The 19,535-nt window shown below is 46.5% G+C and overlaps 1 protein-coding gene across 2 annotated transcripts in view; it reads left to right on the plus strand.

Moving 5' to 3' along the window:
* The window catches only part of JAM3 (junctional adhesion molecule 3), a 39,053-nt gene extending 19,864 nt beyond the window's left edge, over positions 1-19,189 (plus strand). The window contains exons 2-9 of one of the 2 annotated variants that reach the window (XM_020792085.3): positions 7,902-7,967; positions 8,862-8,975; positions 9,434-9,586; positions 11,159-11,361; positions 13,056-13,155; positions 14,715-14,844; positions 15,505-15,559; positions 16,371-19,189. In XM_020792085.3, the coding sequence (XP_020647744.3) occupies positions 7,902-7,967; positions 8,862-8,975; positions 9,434-9,586; positions 11,159-11,361; positions 13,056-13,155; positions 14,715-14,844; positions 15,505-15,559; positions 16,371-16,406 (857 nt within the window). In that variant the 3' untranslated portion in view covers positions 16,407-19,189. The remainder of the gene's footprint in view (positions 1-7,901; positions 7,968-8,861; positions 8,976-9,433; positions 9,587-11,158; positions 11,362-13,055; positions 13,156-14,714; positions 14,845-15,504; positions 15,560-16,370) is intronic. The other variant, XM_020792093.3, reaches the window with a different exon arrangement.
* The last annotated feature ends 346 nt before the right edge of the window (positions 19,190-19,535 follow it).

Genomic DNA, 19,535 nt, shown 5'->3' on the forward strand with positions numbered 1-19,535 from the left:
CCCTTTCCCCCTACACTTGCTAAGTCCCACTTAGATTTCTTACTTTTGGGTCTTATACACTGAAAAATACGGTAATCAGTTACCAACCTGGGAGTTGCAAGGGTCTTTAGAATTAGCTATCAGCTAATAGTCTAGCATGGGTGGAAGTGTGCAGAGGTGTGCCCTCTCTGGCAAGTGTGCAACTGGGTCAGAACCAGTTGGGATGAGTTTGTTGCACCATGGGGCTCAGGCAGAGCTTCTGTGGGAAAAGGGGCCTCTGACGGCAGACAGCATCAGAACATTTGGCATGGTCGGAAAATACTTTGCTAAAAATAGCAGGAGAAAGAGGGAGAGAGAGAGAGAGTGGGGAGAAGAAGCTTGAGGATTAGAAGAATTTGACTTCTTTGCTTAAATGCTTGGTTTTAAACTCTGCTTTGGTAAGGCTGCTTTTAACCTCTTTCATTCCAGGCTGCTTACCGGATTTCTTGCAGCTCCCGTTTGGCAGGCAAAGGATGTCCACCATCACCTAAGTAGGAAAAAAAAAGCTACATTTCCTCAAGTTATCTCAGCTGCAAAAGCTGCGTTGATTTCCGAACAATGAACAGGCCTTCTCCTTCCCCATTTTCCCGTTCAGTTGTTAATTCCTATTTTTTTCCCTGTTGACTTTCCAGTTCTTGGAATGAGCATCTGTTTTTGTAATAATTCCAGGGAGGAGGAGAATCATTGAGCTGTTGCAGGCTTAATAGACTATAGAATCGTAGAGTAACTGAGGTGGAAGGGGCCTCTAAGGCTATCAAATCCAACGCTTTGCTCAGGGCAGGAATCCAAATCAAAGCAGATCTGAGAGAGGGTTTTCCAATGTTCTCTTGAATGCCTCCAGGATTGGAGTGCTAACCTCCTGAGATCTCGGGTTCCACTGTCACACTGCCCTAACAGTTAAGAAGTTTTTCCTGATCTTCAGCCTAAATCCAGCTTCCTATACCTTGAGCCCATTATTATGTGCCCTGCACTGTGGGATGGTCAAGAACAGATCCTGCCCCTCCTCCATATGACAGCATTTGAGGGATGCATTCTTAAAGGCTGCTTTATATCATTCTGGCTTAGCTAATGAGATGGAGATGGTTGTGTTAACCTTTCCAAAAGGTAAGATAATAATGTAAGATACTGGCCAAGAGGTAAAAGTGTTTCTATTGTTATCTCTGAGTTTTCTGTAGGTCCTACCTAGCCAAGATGAGATACTGTTGTTCCAGAATGAAGCCTACATTTTATTTTTCTTAGGTGGGCTGGGGATGGGGGGTTGAATAGGAAAAAATGCTCTAATTGCATGTCTGCATGTAGATGCACGTGTACAGACACATAAATATACAGTGGTGCCTCGCTAGACGATGATAATCGGTTCCACTGAAATCGCTGTTTAGCGAAATCATCATCTAGCGAAAAGCATTTCCTCACTGGAATGCATTGAAAACTGTTTAATGCGTTCCAGTGGGGAAGAATTGTCATTGTCTAGCAAAGATCGGCCATAGGAAAGCTGCTTTGCGAACTGCCGATCAGCTGTTTAAATAGCTGTCTTGTGAAGCTTAGGTCCCGAAAACACCCGTTTTGCGAGCGTGGAGGGAGCTGTCAAAATTGTCGTCTAGCGAAAATCGGTTTGCGTAGCAGGGACCAAACATTGTCCAGCAAAATTCCCCCATAGGAATCACTGTTTTGTGAATCGCTATAGCGATCGCAAAAAGTCAATGTCTAGTGAAAAAACTGTCATGTGGGGTAGCTGTCTAGCAAGGCACCACTGTACTGTATATCTAGTGCTCCTTTAACATCCACTTGGATACTTCCTGGTCTATCACATGTGGGCCAGAGGAACATCTGGCCTGGCCTCCTGAATCAAAATGTTAATTTCCGTTGCCCATATCCTACTTGGTGGGGCATTTTTTAGAGGACAAAAGAAGTCTATGAGCCCAAGAAAAGAATAGATGGGAAATGATGCATTTTATGTCTGCTTTTTTAAAAAAATGGAAAAAATCCATTGTTTTCCAATTTCCTGTACTGATCCTTATCTTAGTCATCTACCCAGTTTCTCCCGCTCTCCGCCACCAAGCCTGTATTATGGTTAGGCATGGGAAGGAAGGAGGGCAGCACACACACGCGCACACACGAAGATAGACAATGCAAAAATGTGCTGATAGAGCTGTTCCTGCTTACAAAAGACTCGAATGCAGGGGCAAATGAGAGCCGACCCATGGAGCCGTTGCCTGCCAAGCCTGTGAGCTTCAAGCGAGACCTTGGAGTATGAGATCAGCCACGGCCCTACCATGAGGGAGAAGGGGGCTGCTGCCTCAGATTTGGGGAGAGAGGGACACTGGAGGACCTAAGCATCTTGGGCAGCCGCTCGCACATCACCAAGGAGGAGGGTATGCATCGTGGAAATAGACTAATTTGTGTGACCTTCCATTATGCATCAAGGAAAGATACTAATTTGTGTGACCTTGCATTGATGGATGTGTAAGTGCAGATGCAGAGTGGGGAGTGGTGGTACCATCAGGTGGTCTGAATGCCCCATTTGGGGGGGGGGAATCTTGTGCATTGCATCAGCCATCAAAACATCATATGTTCTTATATGAAGAGAAGGAGCTGCACAGAAAATGTTTGTCTCGCTCAGCACGGACTTGCCCTCACTTGTTGCCCACTCTCTTGCCTACGTATCGGCAGGTTTGATTGGTTAGGTAGTGTGCAGGATCCTCGGCTCCCTCCTGGCGAGGCAGCCTGAAGCGTACATCTGACCATGTCCAACTGTGCTGGTAGGGTGGTGAAAATAAAGTTTCACAAGTGTGTGGGTGTTTCATAATTGCACGGAGGATGGATGAGCAGCTGAGGTCTTTCCTTGAAACTGCTGCTCTGCGACAAGAGACCAGCTTTTTATAACTTGTGGCAAGCTTCTGTGTAGGTTGGTCTTCTGTTTTCTAGTTTGACGCTTAAAATAAAACACAGAGCCTGAGAAGATTTATTAGCTTCTGACTGGTGCTCTTTAGTTCTTGCTGAGCGAGAGCTGTTTTGACCTGTAGTGAAAATTTCTCTTCCACCGGGAGTCTCTAAACTGAGGAATATTTCAGATGGAGAAAATTGCCTACATATTTCTTTGTTGAATGTTTTTTCCTATAACATTTCAAGACTCTGAATTTGTCTGGATAGCTGAACATGTAGCGGGGTGTCCACGTAAGGATCTGAGAGGATGGGTTTGCGAAACTCACGACCTGCGCTTTCAGAGGTGAAAACAGGCATGCAAGAAAAACCCGGCTGCATCGGATAGCAGGCCAAACGATATAGTAATACAGGCGGGAATTCCTGGATGTTCCGGAGAAATAACGGAAGCATCGCTTTGTCACTTCCGAGCACATCTTGTGCTTGCTGGTGGACAAATCTCAAAAACGAAGGAAGCTAATTTGCTAACCATCTGAGGTGTAAAAAAAGGTTCCAGGCCTTTTCAGCAAGAAATGTCCTCATCAAACTACGGTTCACTAGCCAGTGTGACGTAGTCAACAGAGTAACTAACTAAGGCCTGGGTTCAAATCTCTGCTCAGCCAATGGAAACTCACTGAGGGTGTGGAATAGGTAAAGCCACCCCTCAAATATCTCCTTACGTTGAAAGCCCTACGAGGGTCGCTATAGATTGATTCTGGCTTGATGGCACATAAATAAACTGTTTGGCTGTAATACAGTGGTGCCTCGCTTAACGACGTTAATTCGTTCCAGCGAAATCGCTGTAGAGCGAAAACGTCGTAAAGTGAAATTTAAAAAACCATTGAAACGCATTGAAAACCATTCAATGTGTTCCAGTGGGCTAAAAACTCACCGTCCAGCAAAGATCCTCCATACGGCGGCCATTTTCGGTGCCTGTATAGCGAGGAATCCGTCCCTAAGCACAGTAGGAAACCATTTTAAGCACCTGGTGGCCATTTTGAAAACCCAACGATCAGCTGTTTTGATCATAATGTGAAGAATCGGTTCCTGAAGCAGGGAACCGATCTTCGCAAAGCGAAAAAACCCTATTTAAAACATCATTTTGCGATCGCAATTGCGATCACAAAAACATCGTTGTGAAGCGGATTCATCGTAATTTGGGGTAATTGTCAAGCAGGGCACGACTGTATTTCATTTCACTTTGTGGTAGTAGTAGTAGCAGCAGCAGCAGTAGCAGTGTGCTGTCAAGTTGATTCTGGCTTACGATGACCCTTTTTTGGGTTGCGTGGGTAGAGAACACTCAGACGTGGTTTGCCCTTCCCTTCTTCTGGGGATCCCTGGGACTGTGCGGCTTGCCCAAGGCTACCCAAGCTGGCTCTTCTCCCTGGAGGCACAGCGGGGAATCAAACTCCCAAACTCTGGCTCCACAGCCAGAGACCTAAACCACTATTATTTGTTCAAAAAAGAAGAACTGTTTGCTTGAGAGTGTCCAGAGGGGGACATGTGTACTGTTCGCAAAATGGTCTCTCACCTTTGGAGGACATCAGTGGAAGCTTCTTGGTGAAAGCGTCAAGAGGAGTTCAGGGGGGATATTTTGTCTGCCGAGCGTGGCTTCTTTTCCACCAGTTGTTTTATAATGCCTTGGCTTTTTCCTGGGATTAAGGCGATGCATTTACTCCAGAAGGGGGACGAAAGCAAGGAGAGAGGGAGAAAAAGGAACTGATTCTCTTTAAGGGCTAGACTGGAAGAACATCTGGAGGGATGAAAGGGCAAAAGGGCTTCTACTGCAGCTTCTGTGCGGTCTAGTGTCTGTTTTGGAAATGTTAAGGTTGGATAGGCAGCATAGACTGCCTACTTTGCCTCCCTCTTTTTATTAATTTATGTACCTATTTATGACATTTGTGTCCCATTGAATCTTTCCTGATGGAACACAACAAGGCTTCTGTGGGGTTCTCTCAGGTGACCTCTGTCTTGGTTACTCTGCAAAGGTAGACAGACTTGGCGTCAACAAGCTGGCAACGTAATATTCATGCACAGCGTACTCAAAGACCTCTTTTTATCATGGATGATCTACGGGCAATGGAACTGAGGATGCTTCCTGACAGGTCAGGAAGCAGAGCCTGAAAGAATTCCCTTTTTGGACTTCAAACCTGGGCGAAAATACGGAATGGGATGGGGGAAATATTCAGTGGTTGATGACCCCACTTATGCGCCTGTCTCTGTTTACATCAGGGACGGGCAAATTTCAGAGCTCTGTACATGACCGTCCCCGTGGACTTTGTAGGTTGACAGCAAAGGCAGGCAAATATTAGCCCCATTCTGTGTTGTTGGGTTGCAATTTCCAGCATCCCTACTAGAGATGGGCACGAACTCCCAGCTTGGTGATTCGTGCCAGTTCGTTTATCAGCTGAACCAGGTGTTTGGGACTTGCCAGTTCTGCCTGTCTCTAAACTCTTACTGTTGGCTTTTTTCCGGCTAAGGCTAATGGGAGCCCAATAGCATCTGGAAGAGTTACCCACCGTTGATTAACAAGGAAGTTGTGAGGCTCTGATTTACCGTATTTTTCGCTCCATAAGACGCACATTTCCATAAGACGCACCAATTTTTTAGGAGAAGAAAACAGGAAAATATAATCTGTTTTCTTCACTCCATAAGACACACAGACTTTCCACTCCCCTGTTTTGTGGGAAAAAGTGTGTCTTATGGTGCGAAAAATACGGTATGTTTTGAGAAAGTGTCGGTGATAGACGACAGGGGTGCTCTTTCCCATTCCAGCCAGCATGTTTTATGTACAAGTGTGTATGCAACACCGAACTGGAGGGCCAGAATTTCACATCTGGATACCTGCTTCACGATTAAATGGTGTGGAGGAGAAAGCTATGGAGAGGAAGAAGCTGCACATTTTAAAAGCCCTTCATGTGGCTATTTTATTTTTACTTGTTAAATAACCTTCTAGCATTTATTTATAGTAACCTCGTATTAACCACTAAAAGGCGGCAAAGCCAGGCTGCTCTGGCAGATATCTCATTAGAACACATTTTAAACATTTCCTGGTCTCTCTCGAAAATTGGACATGGGGAGGAAGAGCCGGGTTTCAAAGGAAGGACCCAAAACAGTATCTGGAACATGAATACAGAAAGACTTTCATGCCAATACACTTATGTTTGAGGGAGATCAGAGGTACGTCTTTGGGGTAAGAACAACCTCAGACTATACCATCATGAAGGGAGGAGAAATTTAACCAAACTGTATATGAGTGTCTTTAATATGCCATGGCTGCAAGATAAAAAGAAGTGAATAGGATAGTGGAAAACATTTTGGAAAAAAAGTGCCTGCTACATCTTGGAGTCTTTCTTGCAGGAGATGATGTGTTACAGAAGGGAGAAAACCAAACAGATGAGTTGGATTAAAAATATCTCACTAACCAGCCAAGATTAGCTAGAGTATCTAGCATGATTTCATTGTATGTAAGACTATTGGCATAATATATTTTAGTCAAGCTGCCAGATGGCCCCTGTGAAACTGCCAATGGGGGTTGGCCCATCGTGTGGGAGTTGGGGGTGCGATCCAGCGAGCACACTCCTTTTCGGGAGAAAATTCGGAACTGACTGGCTTGGACCTAAGACAAAGCTTGCCATGTTTACTGATCTTGGTAGCTAAGAATTTTTTTTTGGGGGGGGGGGGGTCAGGGCCTATTATTTGAAAAGAAGACGGGTGATAGGATAACACTTTTCAAATACTTGAAAGGTTGTCTCCTACAGAGGAGGGGCAGGATCTGTTCTGAAGCATCCCAGAGTGCAGGAGATGCAACAAGGGGCTTAATTTACAGGAAGCCAGATTTCGGTAGAATATCAGGAAAAACTTCCTAACTGTGAGAGCAGTACAACAATGGAACCCATGACTTCGAGAGGTAGTGAGTGCTCCAAGAGAAACTTAGACAACCACCGGGCAGATTTGATTTAGGTTCCTGCATTGAGCAGGGGGTTGGACTTGATGACCTTATAGGCTCCTTCCAGCTTCACTATTCTATGATTCTGTGATGGTCTCCGTGCCGAAACGAGAGTGGAGCGAACGGAGCTTTGCCCCAGGGGACCATCAAGTAAACGGGCACCAACACCAGCTGCTGATGTGTAGTGTCGATGGAGCTCCGTGTGCACACGCACATGCACACCTTAGAGCAGTGGTGTCCAACCTTGGCCCTCCAGATGTTCTTGGACTACAACTCCCAGAAGCCTTCACCACCACCTCTGCTGGCCAGGATTTCTGGGAGTTGAAGTCCAAGAACATCTGGAGGGCCAAGGTTGGACACCACTGCTTAGAGGGAACCTTGAGGGCAGCTCTATTTTCTTACCAAATTCACCTCAGAGGATTCTCGTGAAGATAAAATGGAAAGGGCTTCAAGTTGCTTTTACCTTTCTTGGACGACATGAGATGTTCCAATATAACTGGCTGGTTAAATCAACCTGTATTAGGTTTCCAATCTGATGCCCTCCAGATGTGTTGGGATTAGAGCTCCCACGGACCACGTGGATAAAGGACGATGGGAGTTGTATTAGAGTGCCACACTTATTTTCTAGCTTGGCTTTTACCATAGGTTCCTCACCAAAACCTGGCAAATAGCATGAATTCTGCGAAACTGTACATCATCCTCATCACAGTGTGCCGTCAAGCCAGATCTAACTTATGGTGATCTTTTTCAGGATTTGTCAGGTGGAAATTACTCAGAAGTGGGGTAATCTTCTGGGGATGTCCTGGGACTGTGCAACTTGCCCTCTCATGCTGTCTAGGTACATATCTGTGTAGGTGACTCAGTGGAAAATAAATCATGCTTTGCTAGACGGAAGGAGCTGCGTTTTGCAAAGGGGGTAATATTGCTAGGGAGGCATTCAAACTATTGCCTCAAGACCAGGAGTGACAAAGGAACCCCGTTTGTTTATTAACTTACCCCTCGTTCATTTTCACAGGATACCGGATCTTGGCTGTAGAGCTGATATCCACCAACCTAAATCCCGTGGTCCAGGAATTTCAACGTAAGTGTGGTGGGAGGGGAGAGTATAGGAAGCTGCCCCCTATCCCAATGCAGGCCCTTGGTCCTTGCTCATGTACCCACCTTGATGGATAGCAGCTCCTTCACAGCCCTACTAAGGATATCCCGTAGATTGGGCTCAGGACCTTTTCATGCCAAGCATGTCCTGTATCATTGAGCTATGCCCCCTCTTCCTGAGCCAGGGAGTAGAGAACACAGTCTCCCATCCTGATCTTGGCCAGGCTTGCGTCTGCTTAGCTTCAGAGACGAACTCTCCAGGGAACTAATGTGCCACAGCCTGGGCTGCTTCATTCCTTGCAGGAAAACAACCTAGCTCATTCTTGTGTCTTGAACCATCTGTATGTGCCTTTCATAGACCCATCGACTAAATGTTGCTAAGATTCCTAGCGCCACTGCAAGTCCTCTTCCCCACAAGAAAAGGTACACTAAAAAAAATCTTCCGGTACTCCTTTCAATATGGCAGTTCCTAATTTCTTAGATGTCATTCAGGGGTGAGGCTGGCAGGCTCTGTTAGAGACGTCCAATCTATGTCTCTGCCCTTGATCTGCTGAGATCTGCCGAGCCTCGTCGGCATCTTGGCTCCTGAGCCAGGCGCCTGATGCAAGGATCGGCTTGAAAGGAACCCAGCAAATGTTTTTGGTCTGCAGAAATGTGTGTTTTCTCTCTGCGGTTGCCCTCTCTACTGGTTGTTCTTTTGGCTGGCTTGGGTTCGTCTCCTCCCTCCTTGAAGTCTCTGGAGCCAAGCAGATTTTATTTTGATTGGAAGATGGTGAAAAGACAAGGTCTTGGGTGGGGATGAGCTTCCCGCCGTGAAGGCCGGGCGGTGCCTTCTCCCTTTCAAAGTGAGTGTGGACGGATGTGTGCATTCCTGCTACAGGTGCCGAACTTTCATGCATCATTGCCTCCACCAAGACTGCCCACCCCAGGATTGAGTGGAAGAAAATTGGAAGCAAAGAAACCACCTATTTGTTGTACAACAACAAGTTGCAAGGTAGGAAGCACTGCTGTCCTCTCTTCTGGGGGCTTCACTTGATCATGGTGTTTTCCAGGAGTTGGGAAACAAGGGCTTCTGGGGTGTTGGAACTTTGTGTGTCCTACAAACTTAGGAGGACCCCATTCCCGGTGGTGGAGTCAGGCTCAGTTGCTGTCTAGACTGGAGTTGAGTGGCACTGAATTCAATTCATTCATTAAAAATATTTGTACCCCACCTTTTTGGTAAAAAAAAAGACCCAGGGCAGCTCACAGCATTAAAAAAAAAGAAGTCATGAGCCAGAGTGTTTTTCATGCAGTTTATCCTTGATGCTGAAATGCCTGTGCGTCTCTTCCTAATGCGAGCATTGGGGCAGAGAAATTCAGGAAATGTGGACGGTTCAGGTCGTTTGCCAAGGATGAAGGGGTGCCTGGTTTGCTTAACCTCCCCCCTTGCTTCTCCTCCCCCTGTCTCTGCAGGAGAGTGGGCACAACGGGCACAGCTGCACAGCAGAACGTCTCTGATCATCTACAACGTGACCCGGGCAGATAAAGGTCTGTACCGGTGCGAGGTGGTGGCCCCCGATGACACCCAAATTGGAGCAGAGATCAATATCAACCTGACCATTCATGGTACATGCCTGAATCTCTTCGTGTTTTGTCCAAATGGGGTGCCCGGCTGCTTTGACGAGAACGCCACCTGGCTCTCTCTCCCCACCCTGATCCCCAGAGAACTGCTGGGCGCACAAGACCCTCTGGCCCTAGCTGGTCCATCGACCTGGCTAGTGTTCGCCGCTCATAACTCGTGTACTGCAGCTAAAACTGTGCTCACGACCTGGGGTTCAAATCCCAGGTAGCCGGCTCAAGGTTGACTCAGCCTTCTATCCTTCCGAGGTCGGTAAAATGAGTACCCAGCTTGCTGGGGGGGGGGCAATGTGTAGCCTGTATAATTCAATTATAAACCGCCCGGAGAGTGCTTGTACTGCTATGGGGCGGTATAGAAGTCCAAAAAAAAAAAAAAAAAAAAAAGGACTTCTGAATTATATGGTTCTCCCAGCCCTGTTTCCTCTTAGCAAGAGGCGCCACTGTCTCAGCAGGAGACCTTGCAGGCTACGATTCCCATCATCCACAGCTACCATGATCATGAGCCATACTAGCTAGGAGTGATGAGTGTTATCATTCAGTGTTTCCAGACGGTACCAGGTTGGAGAGGGCTGGTTGAATGTTGATGACTGATGGCAGATGCCTTCCTGAAGATTTCCTATTTACCTGCCTGGAGATTCCTAGGAGGAAGAAGATACTAGAGCATTGCTCTGTAGGAAACCACTTCTAAGGAAGACAAATAGCTTTCACACAAGCAGTATCGTGTCCCTGTTGGAGAAGCCCTCACCAATCTAGTACCCCTCTGGATATATTGGATTACAGCCCTCATTATTCCCAGCTAGCAGAGGCAAACACAGCCTATCAAGCAGGGGTGGAGAGATCTGCCACTCTCCAGATGTTTTTGAACTGACCCCCATCGTGAGAGTTGGCCAAGACTCATGGGAGTTGGGGGGGTGTCTAGTAATATTTATAGGAGCAAGTTGCATCTGCTGAAATTCTCATTTCTCCATAACTATTAAAAGATCCCTCTTCTCTTCTTCATCTTGGGTCAGCCTAGCCCTGGGTTCTTCACCTTTGGTACAAAGCCACTGGGCTGAATGTAGGAAATTTATGGTAGAAGGGAGGCAGAGAAGTCGGGAAGCCTAATAGGTTAGCCTCTGAAAAGTGGCCTGTGGTCCATGAATGCTTAGACTAAGCAAAATGTCTTTTAATCTTGAAGGTGCTGCAAGGTTCATTGTTGGTTTTACAGCCTACAAATCTTTTTTTATTGGCTTAAACTGACCCGCAGGATTGGTTATGGCACAGAGTGAATCTTGTCCATCTTCCTTGTCCATGTTGCCTTTTGGCTTAAGAGATCCCAGGCCAAATTAAGTCCAGGCAGACCCACCACAGTAAGAAATAGGATGGTTCTCTTTTGTTGTCCAGACTTGACTTGCAGGACCTTGTTTAGAAAATGTTTTCTCATTGTTGACACAATCTGTTTGGTACCAAAGGATGCTAGGATGCCAATGTAGGGGTGGGTCGTGCAGAAATGTGGGTACAAGTTGGAGTCAGGTTGTCCACCAGCATGTCTCATAGGTGGGTCCTCTCCTTCCTCAACAGTGAAACCGGTGGCCCCAAAGTGCCGAGTGCCCCAATCTGTGCCGGTCGGCAAATCGGCCACCCTGTCTTGCCAGGAAAAGGAAGGCTTCCCAGAGCCAACGTACAGCTGGCACCGTAATGGTGAAACGCTGCCACTGGATTCCAAAACCAGCTCTAAGTTCCAGAACTCTTCCTTCACAGTGGACCCCAGAACCGGCACATTGGTAAGTCTAATGGGACATCAAGGAGAGGAACAGTGGCCTGGCCTACGTCCCAGCTCAGCTTTTCCTTTGGAGGTCTTGTGTTCCCTCCTAATCAACATTTCATTGGTTGGGTCTACAAGGTCTACTGCATTGGCCTGATGGTAAATTCACAGCAAAACTGGGAATCTTGCATATGGCCAGAGGAGATGCGGGCCATGCATATAGATCTCCTTCTAAACACAGGTTGAAATCCTGTTCCTTAGTGCAGTAAGTCCCACTAGAGGAGGCCCATTGAATCAGTGCTGGTTGGGTGAGTCAACTCCTCCATAAATTCCATGGATTCAAATGGGCCTCTTTTAGTTGCAACTTACTTTACCATACTCAGTTGCAACTAGAGTAGATCGGTTTGAAGCCATGAAACCTGCGGAGGAGTTGACTCACCCTATCTGCACTGATTCAGTAGGCTTACTCTAATGGGATTTACTCCGCTAAGCAGCAGAATTTTGGCCACTGCAGAACAAGCAGTGTGGCTGTTACTATGTACTGTATGCAACTAGGCCTGAGGGTGTGCATTCTGTTTTTTCCTGAACAAGGAAGACTCCAGTTCTCTCTCTTTCTGTGTCCGTGTGTGTTTTGAAGGGTATAAGCAGAGTTATGGATTTGCATGCTGGATGTGAATACCTGCTGTGTTGTGCACTGCATTGTAGACGAGGAGGTGGGAGCCTTTGGCCTTTCAGAGGTTTTGGATGACCACGTTTATCATCCCCAGCTAGTCTGGCCCATAGTGCATGTGACAGAACCAATGCTTTGGAGAAAGGGAGAAGGGTAGAGGTGTGGATAACGTTTGGAAGACTTCTACATGCTCAGTGTTTGTGCCCACCTGGCCTTCGTCTTCTTCTTCTGTTTCCTAACAATGCTGGCTTTGCTCTCTCAAATTTCAGAGAAATAACAGTCACTGGTTACACTCTCAGATGGAGAGTGGATAATTTCAGTAGTGCTAAGAAATTTTGTGGTCCTTTCACAGGTGCTGTAAATCCTACATACCTTTTTACCAGTAGCGCATGTGCGTTGATGTCTCTGAAGTCTCAAGAGGCACATTAGTGACGAAAGCAAGATTTAAGCTTTTTTTAAAAAATGAAATTGGCTTGTTTTCCAGATGCAGAAGACTAGGACTTACTTCTTGACGGATGCAAATGTCACTCTGTCTCAGCGGTGGAAATTGGCTTTAACCGCCCACAGTGACAAAATAGTTGTTTAAGACTTTTGAGATTGCACAGATGCATTAACAGACCTGTTTTGCTGGCAGAGGGAGTTGTTTTCTGTGAAGATGTTTTCTTACTTTCTCCAAAAATGGGCAGCCCTTGTCATATATCAGAAGACATATATTATAATGTTGTAAAGATGGGACCTCATTATATTTATGCAGTCCATTCATGCAAGCATAAAACAGAGATTAAAGCAAGTGTGTGTGTGTGTGGGGAAACAGACATTTCCGGAAAAGGTTTCTGCATAAATTTTGAGATCTGTTTTGGTTCGGCTGGTATCTTGAGATTGCTCATTGCTTTGATGTAGGGCAACTTTGTGTAACATCTCTCCCTGCCAGCTTTGCATTCTTAAATGGCACAGTTCTCTCTTGTAAAGGCTCCGTGTCTGAGGAAAGTTTGAATGACTGTCAGGTCATACTAGGATCCCCCATTATTTTATGATTCCTGCAGGTCTTCAGTGAAGTGCAAAAAGGAGACTCGGGCCGGTACAGCTGTCGAGCGATGAATGCTGTTGGAAATGCTTGGTGCGAAGGACAAGACATGGAAGTCTGTGAGTAGCATGGATAGGAAGCGAGCCTCGAGGTTCTGCCGGGAACTTCTCGATCTCTCCTCAAAGAGCTTCAACCTTATTACGGCTCTTCCGAGGGTCGAATGGAGCTAAAATGAATAATTATGTTGTGTTGCGCTCCCGTCACTCTCCCAGGTTATTCAGTGGATAAATTCTTCACCTCCCCGTGCTGCTTTTCTCATTTATTTTATCTGGAGTTCCACAAGTGGTCCTTTTCATTACAGGGACAGCTTTCAGCATTCGACGTCTTTCACGATTTCCTGTTTCACCTTCTTTGCTGATTTTCTTGATCCAAGAAATTCTTAGCACATTTCATAGGCTTGCATCTTTATTATAATAGTCTGTGGAAGTCTCTGGGTGAGAGTTGCAGCAGTTTCCCTGCAGACCACCCTGGACAAAGCCTTTTCAAAGACAAAACCAGAATATTAGGACCACGGTGGTGGACAGAGAGAAAGAGAATTAAGAGGTCTCTGCATAGCCTGCCTGTGTACAGTGGTGCCTCGCTTAACGAGTGCCTCGCTCAACGATGAATTTGCATAACGATGGCCTTTGCTGGAAATTTTGCCGCCTCACCTAACGATGTTTCCTATGGGGGATTTTCGCATAACGATGTTTGGGACCTTGCTTCACTTAACGATGACAGTTTTAGGTCCCCTGTTTCGCTTAACGTTTTTTTTGACAGCCCTGTTTTCGCTATTTTAAAAATATTCTAAAATGTTTAAAAAATGTTTAAAATGCTTGGAATCGTTAGTGCACCTAATAAAACCTTCGTTAAAGTAATTTGGCTTTGTTCTGAGTCTTTGAATTTTTGGTGAATTTTTTTTTGCCATTGAAATGTATTGAATAGGCTCCTACTGGAACGGATTAACCAGTTTTCAATGCATTCCTATGGGAAATGGTGTTTCGCTTAATGATGTTTTCACATAACAATGTTTTTAATGGAACCAATTAATATCGTTATGCGAGGCACCACTGTAATTATTTTAACTGGGCTGATGTACTTCTTGAGCACACACACAGACAGAGCAGAGCTTTGAAAAGTTACCTTTCTGGATAGAAATGAAGAATTTTTCATATCAGTTAGTCTGGTTTATGGCTGTCCGTCTCAGAATGTGGAAAAGTTACATTCCAGGACTACAAGTTCCAGAATTGCCCCGGCTAGCATCTGGACAAATCTGTTTTGGGGATTCTAGAAGATAATGTCTCGGAGGTGCAGAGCCGGAAGGGAACCGAGAGGTCATCAAGTCAAGGAGGCGCAGTGGGGAATCGAACTCTCAACCTTTAAAGTGCTATGGTACTTTAAGAATATGTAGCTACTGTAAATAATTTGTAGTCAGTCAGTTTGCACCTATTTTTCTTGGGTTACCTGGGCAAAACAAGCGAACGAGCTAACGAATGAACAATCAGTGATTTCCAGAATCCATTGGAAGGGAGTACCTGACGTAGTTCTTGCATGGAACGGTGAAGCAGGACCATCCCCGTTGCCTGTTTGCTGGGAGGGAATGGAGGCTGAATCTCTCTCTCTCTCTCTGTTCCTCCAGATGACCTGAACATTGCTGGCATCATCGTTGGCATCTTGGTGGTCCTGCTGGTCCTGTCACTGACTACGGTGGGAATCTGCTGTGCCTATCGGAAGGGCTTCTTTGTCAACAACAAGCAAAATGGAAACAGGTGGGCTGAAGCCAGCAGCCTTTTGCCTTGCTACTCTTCCTGAGGATTTTACTAAGGGAGTAGTGTTGTTGGTGGTGGGGGTGGTGGAGGGAGAAGAATGGCAGACGGTGGAGATAACCAGGTCTCCTTGCACGTTTAGGACGGGTTTAGATGTGAAGCGAATGGCTTTCCTTGTCCTGGATTTGGGAGACTTCCTGGTCAACCCCATGTTTTGTTGAAATGAAGGCTTAACAAGTGGGTGAAACATTACCCAGAAATTAGATTCATGCTGGACAGCTTCTTTGCCAATGAAGGGGTGACCTGAATCAGCCAATGCCCATCAACGGCAGCCTTCTGATACCCTTAAACGGTCAAGGGGTTGCCATCCTTTGTCAAGACAGGTAGAAAAGGGAAAAGGAGATAAAACATCTGTAGGAATGGTTCCTGCATGCCTACAGATGTTACTCTGCCTCTTGAGGCTGACATGGCTACAACCCCCTTCAGGGCTTTGCCACCTGACCGCCGTGCCATGTGTTAAGCAGGCAAGGTCACGCACCATTTTTAAGTAGGGAGGGAAATATCATCTCTGGGCAAAGGCAGAAAAAGTGTGGAAACCAGGCAGCCTAACCCACTAGCCTTCCCCAGAGGACCTCGGTAAAGGATGTTCTTCCTTCCTTTCAGCTACAAAACGCCAACAAAACCAGACGGGGTGAACTACATCCGCACAGATGATGAGGTAAGAGAATGTCATGGAGTCAAAGCTAACAGAAACCCTTTAAAGAGAAAGTTAAAGAACAGGATATCCAGGCTAACGACATGGCATTTATTTTGCTGTTTCGGCTGGGCCAGAGGAGGCAATTCTAAAACCAGCTTGAAGGTATAATTTGAAGGTTAGGCGTAGAGATGGGCACGAACCTCGGTTCGGAAGTTCGTGCTGGTTCGTACACACAGATCCCTTCTCTTCCCCTGCCTCCCCGGCCAATGACCCGCTTACCAGCTGTCACATGCTCCTCTCCTCCTCCTCCTTTTCAGCTGTTCGACCAGTCCCCGGAAAGAGCACAGGTTTGCCTGTCCCGCCTCCATGTCTGAGTGGCCGATCGGCCAAGGAGGCGGGGCAGGGAAGTCGGTGCTCCTGCTGGTGGCTGGTCGAACAATCAAAGAGGAGGAGGAGGAGAGGTGGCGCACACTAGTTGGTGAGTGGGAGATCCAGCTGGAGTGGGAGGGGAAGGGAACACACGGCACGAACCCCCAAACCTAGGTTTGTGCCCATCTCTAGTTACGAATGAATATGTATGAACGAATTAATGTATGAACGAATGAACGAATGAATGAATACATTTACATTCTGCCCATCGAATGGAAAACCACTGTTCTGGGCGACTAACAGCAGATAGATGCAGGTGCCCACCCACCCACAGAAAACATCCAGATCATTAGCAATGTCAAGAGGAAAAGAACCCCCCCCCCCAAAGGTAACAGTGACAGCAAACAAGGAAAACTGCCTTCCGAAACATTCTGACGCACTTTCCGGGTGTCTTCTTTTCCAGGGCGACTTTAGGCACAAGTCTTCCTTTGTGATATGAGACGCTGAAAGAGCACGGGGCGTCAGCGCCTGCCAGCAGGAATGGGAGTGTGGGAGAGAACAACAGATCCTCCATCTGAGACCGAATAAGCAACCGCAGAGGTGATGAACGCTACGCTGCGTGTGGATGAGTTTCGGAAAGAAACCAGTGAACGAACAAACACACCTCTGCGCGCACACCTGCGCATACCTGATTTTTTACTTCTTTTCGTTGCCAAAGCCGCGCAAGGACTTTTTTATACAACCAAACTGGTGTCTTCTGCCTGAGAAGGTCCTGACGGGATCTCTGCGCTCCTTCCTGGTGGCAAGGAAAGGAACTCCACTCATCTTTGCCAAGAGGAAATGATTCTGTGAGAGAATATCTATAAACCCTCCTTCTGTGGGACTGTGACACCTTTGTGTTGCCAGGGTTGTGAAGTTGTCTCCTGCCAGTGGTAGTTTACAAACTGCCAACCCATCTGAGCTCCGGAGGCAAAAATCAATTCGAGACACTGTTTTATTTTCTTTCCTTCCTTCCTTCCTTCCTTTCCTTTCCTTTCTCCCTTCCTCCCTTCTGCAGATTTGAGAGGCCATTGAACAGAGGTGCTAGAGTTCATGGCATTTGGGGACCCACTGTTTCTCTCCCTGAGACCCACCACCACCAAATCATGTTGGAAAAAATAATGAAATGGCCAATTCTGTGTGATTTTGGGGGAAGATGGTTTTTTTGGGGGGATGTCTTGCTACTAACACCATTGTTCCTGGATGTTTCCAAGAGCAAACCCTGACTTGGGGGGGGCAGATTTTTTCAAGGAGGGGGGCATTGGAGAGATCTCTGGGGAGCTCACGAAACATCCCTTGGGCCCCCCATGTAGCCTACAGGTGATACTTTGCTGGACCCCCTGCCATAGCATGAAATCCTGGCCACGAGGGGTAAGAAGCTCCCACCTAGCTGTAAAAAGTGCCTGGCCATCCATCCTGCACCCGTTTAGCATGATGGACCCCTGCTAGCAGTCCATTTTGCCAGCTCAAGGTTGCCCCTTGGCGTGAAAGTTGAGGCAAGGGAGCAGCATCGCGTCCTCATGACTTTACGACGCTAGAGCAATTTTGCCTGAATACAGCTCCCGGCTGCAAATGGAGTCTGTGGTTTTTTTTTACTGTCCCACCATTTCAGGAATAAAACAAAACCTTTCACACGAAACTAGCCTGTCTAGGGAAGGCGAGGATAAAACCCTTCTAATGTGGCAGATTTCTTTATTATTATTGGCTGTGGAAGACTAGTTCTTGAGTCTGTAAAAAAATTCTCCAGCCAAGTGGCTGAGCGAACATGGAGCAGCAAAAGCCGTCAAGAACTTGGCGCTACCTTGGAAATTTTGTTTGAACCAATGGTGTCTTTGAATTTCTTTCTTCCTCACCAATTATTTCAGGGAAAGCGGAGGGACATCCACAGACTTTGATGCAAAACAAAACCTGACGATCTTCAGGATGGCGCCAGATCCTTGGTTTGTAGTGGCCCATGAGATGTCCCTCTCCTTCCACCACTGTGCCGTTTCGAACATGATGTCCAGCATGAACACAGGTGGATTAAAGCGTGCTGCTTATAGACAGCCCCATTGCGCCTAAAGCGTTCTCTGGGGGTCTTTTATAATTACCGTATTTTTCCATGTATAAGACTATACTTTTGTCTAAAATATTTAGACTAAAAATTGAGGGCCGTCTTAGACACGGAAGTAAGCTGAGGAGAGAACAAAAACAAGTGGAGGGGAAAGCAGGGATCAAAGCGATCCTGCAGCGCTTTGATCCATTTCCCCCTACACTTGCTAAGCCCCACTTATTTTTCTTAATTTTGGATTAGAAAAGTGTGGGTGTCTTGTACATGGAGGGTGTCTTATACATGGAAGAAATATGGTAAATCATTGCCCCCCACCTTAGCAGCTACCTAATATCTGGGCTATCAGAGTGGAATTCAGGGCGATCCCACCCATGCCCACAAAGTGGGAATACGAAGCCAGGGTGAAATTGACTAGCTTCCCCCACCTCACCCCTCTGCCTTCCTTTTTTCAGGAGAGGTGGGGGCGGCTGCTGCTTGCTCCATCTGCTACATCTCCATGGCAGGATTGGTCCATCTTTGGATTCTGAGACAGAAGGCTGTGCCAGCCTAATCTTTGGTTGGTCACCCCTCTGTGCCACCGGCCACCACTCCTTCCCTGCTTCCCATTCAGGGCCTTTTTTTGAGGGCTCCCGTGGTGAGTGGGTGGTTCAAAGCATGTCAGACACCAGTCAGAGGCGACAGAAATCCCGCTTTCCTGCCTTTTCCTTACAAAAATGTCACCTGCAGGACTGTGACTTTCGAGCGGACGGTGTTTCGAGCTTGCTTCTCACCCTCTCTCCCCGGGTGCACGTGTGTGCGGCTTCTGATCTGTTTTCGGCACTTACCCCTCGTGGGTCCCCCTCTCTGCAGCCACCTAAGCATCCGACCCTCCTCTCTGGCTGGGTAATCCTAAAAGCTTAAAGCCCTCGGGTATAAAATTCTCATGTGGTTCTGGGACCGAAAGTGGAGCTTTTCTACTCTTCCTCCTTTTGTAGAATCCTTGCGTTCTAAAAAAAAAAATTTTTTTTTGCAAAGATATATTTTGATTACTTCAAAAAAATAATTAAAAAAAAGAGAGAGTGGTTAACGTTTCTATTTAAAATGTAAATAGGTTGGTAGGCCAAACAGTATTAAGTCCTAATGTAGCTCTTTTTAAGGCATTTCGATTTCTTTTGTTTAATGACAGGCAAGGATGCCTGTTCCATTTTAAACCACATCAGTATCGTTAACAGTGCAGAGCACACCAAAGTGTGTAGGGCTAGCAAGAAAGCAACCGGCTCCTTCCTGTTTTTCTTCATAGGGGAGAATAGAGAGTTGGGGTGGGTTGCAGGGGAAGTCTGTAGTCTGCAAGAAAATAATGACGATTCTCCTTTTTCTCTTGAATCAAAAGAACATTCGTCGCTCTACGGAGCGACCGTTCTGCGAGGCACCACTGTATATATATTCTGGGAAGTTAAAGAGGAGTTGCTGGTGTTTTTTTTTTAAAGCACACCGTCCTTCTCTGATGTCTCCGAACACACTACATTTGAAACTCATGGGAATGTCAGATCCTGTGGGGCC

This window comes from Pogona vitticeps, chromosome 8 (genome assembly GCF_051106095.1).
Source record: "Pogona vitticeps strain Pit_001003342236 chromosome 8, PviZW2.1, whole genome shotgun sequence".
NCBI lineage: Eukaryota > Metazoa > Chordata > Lepidosauria > Squamata > Agamidae > Pogona > Pogona vitticeps.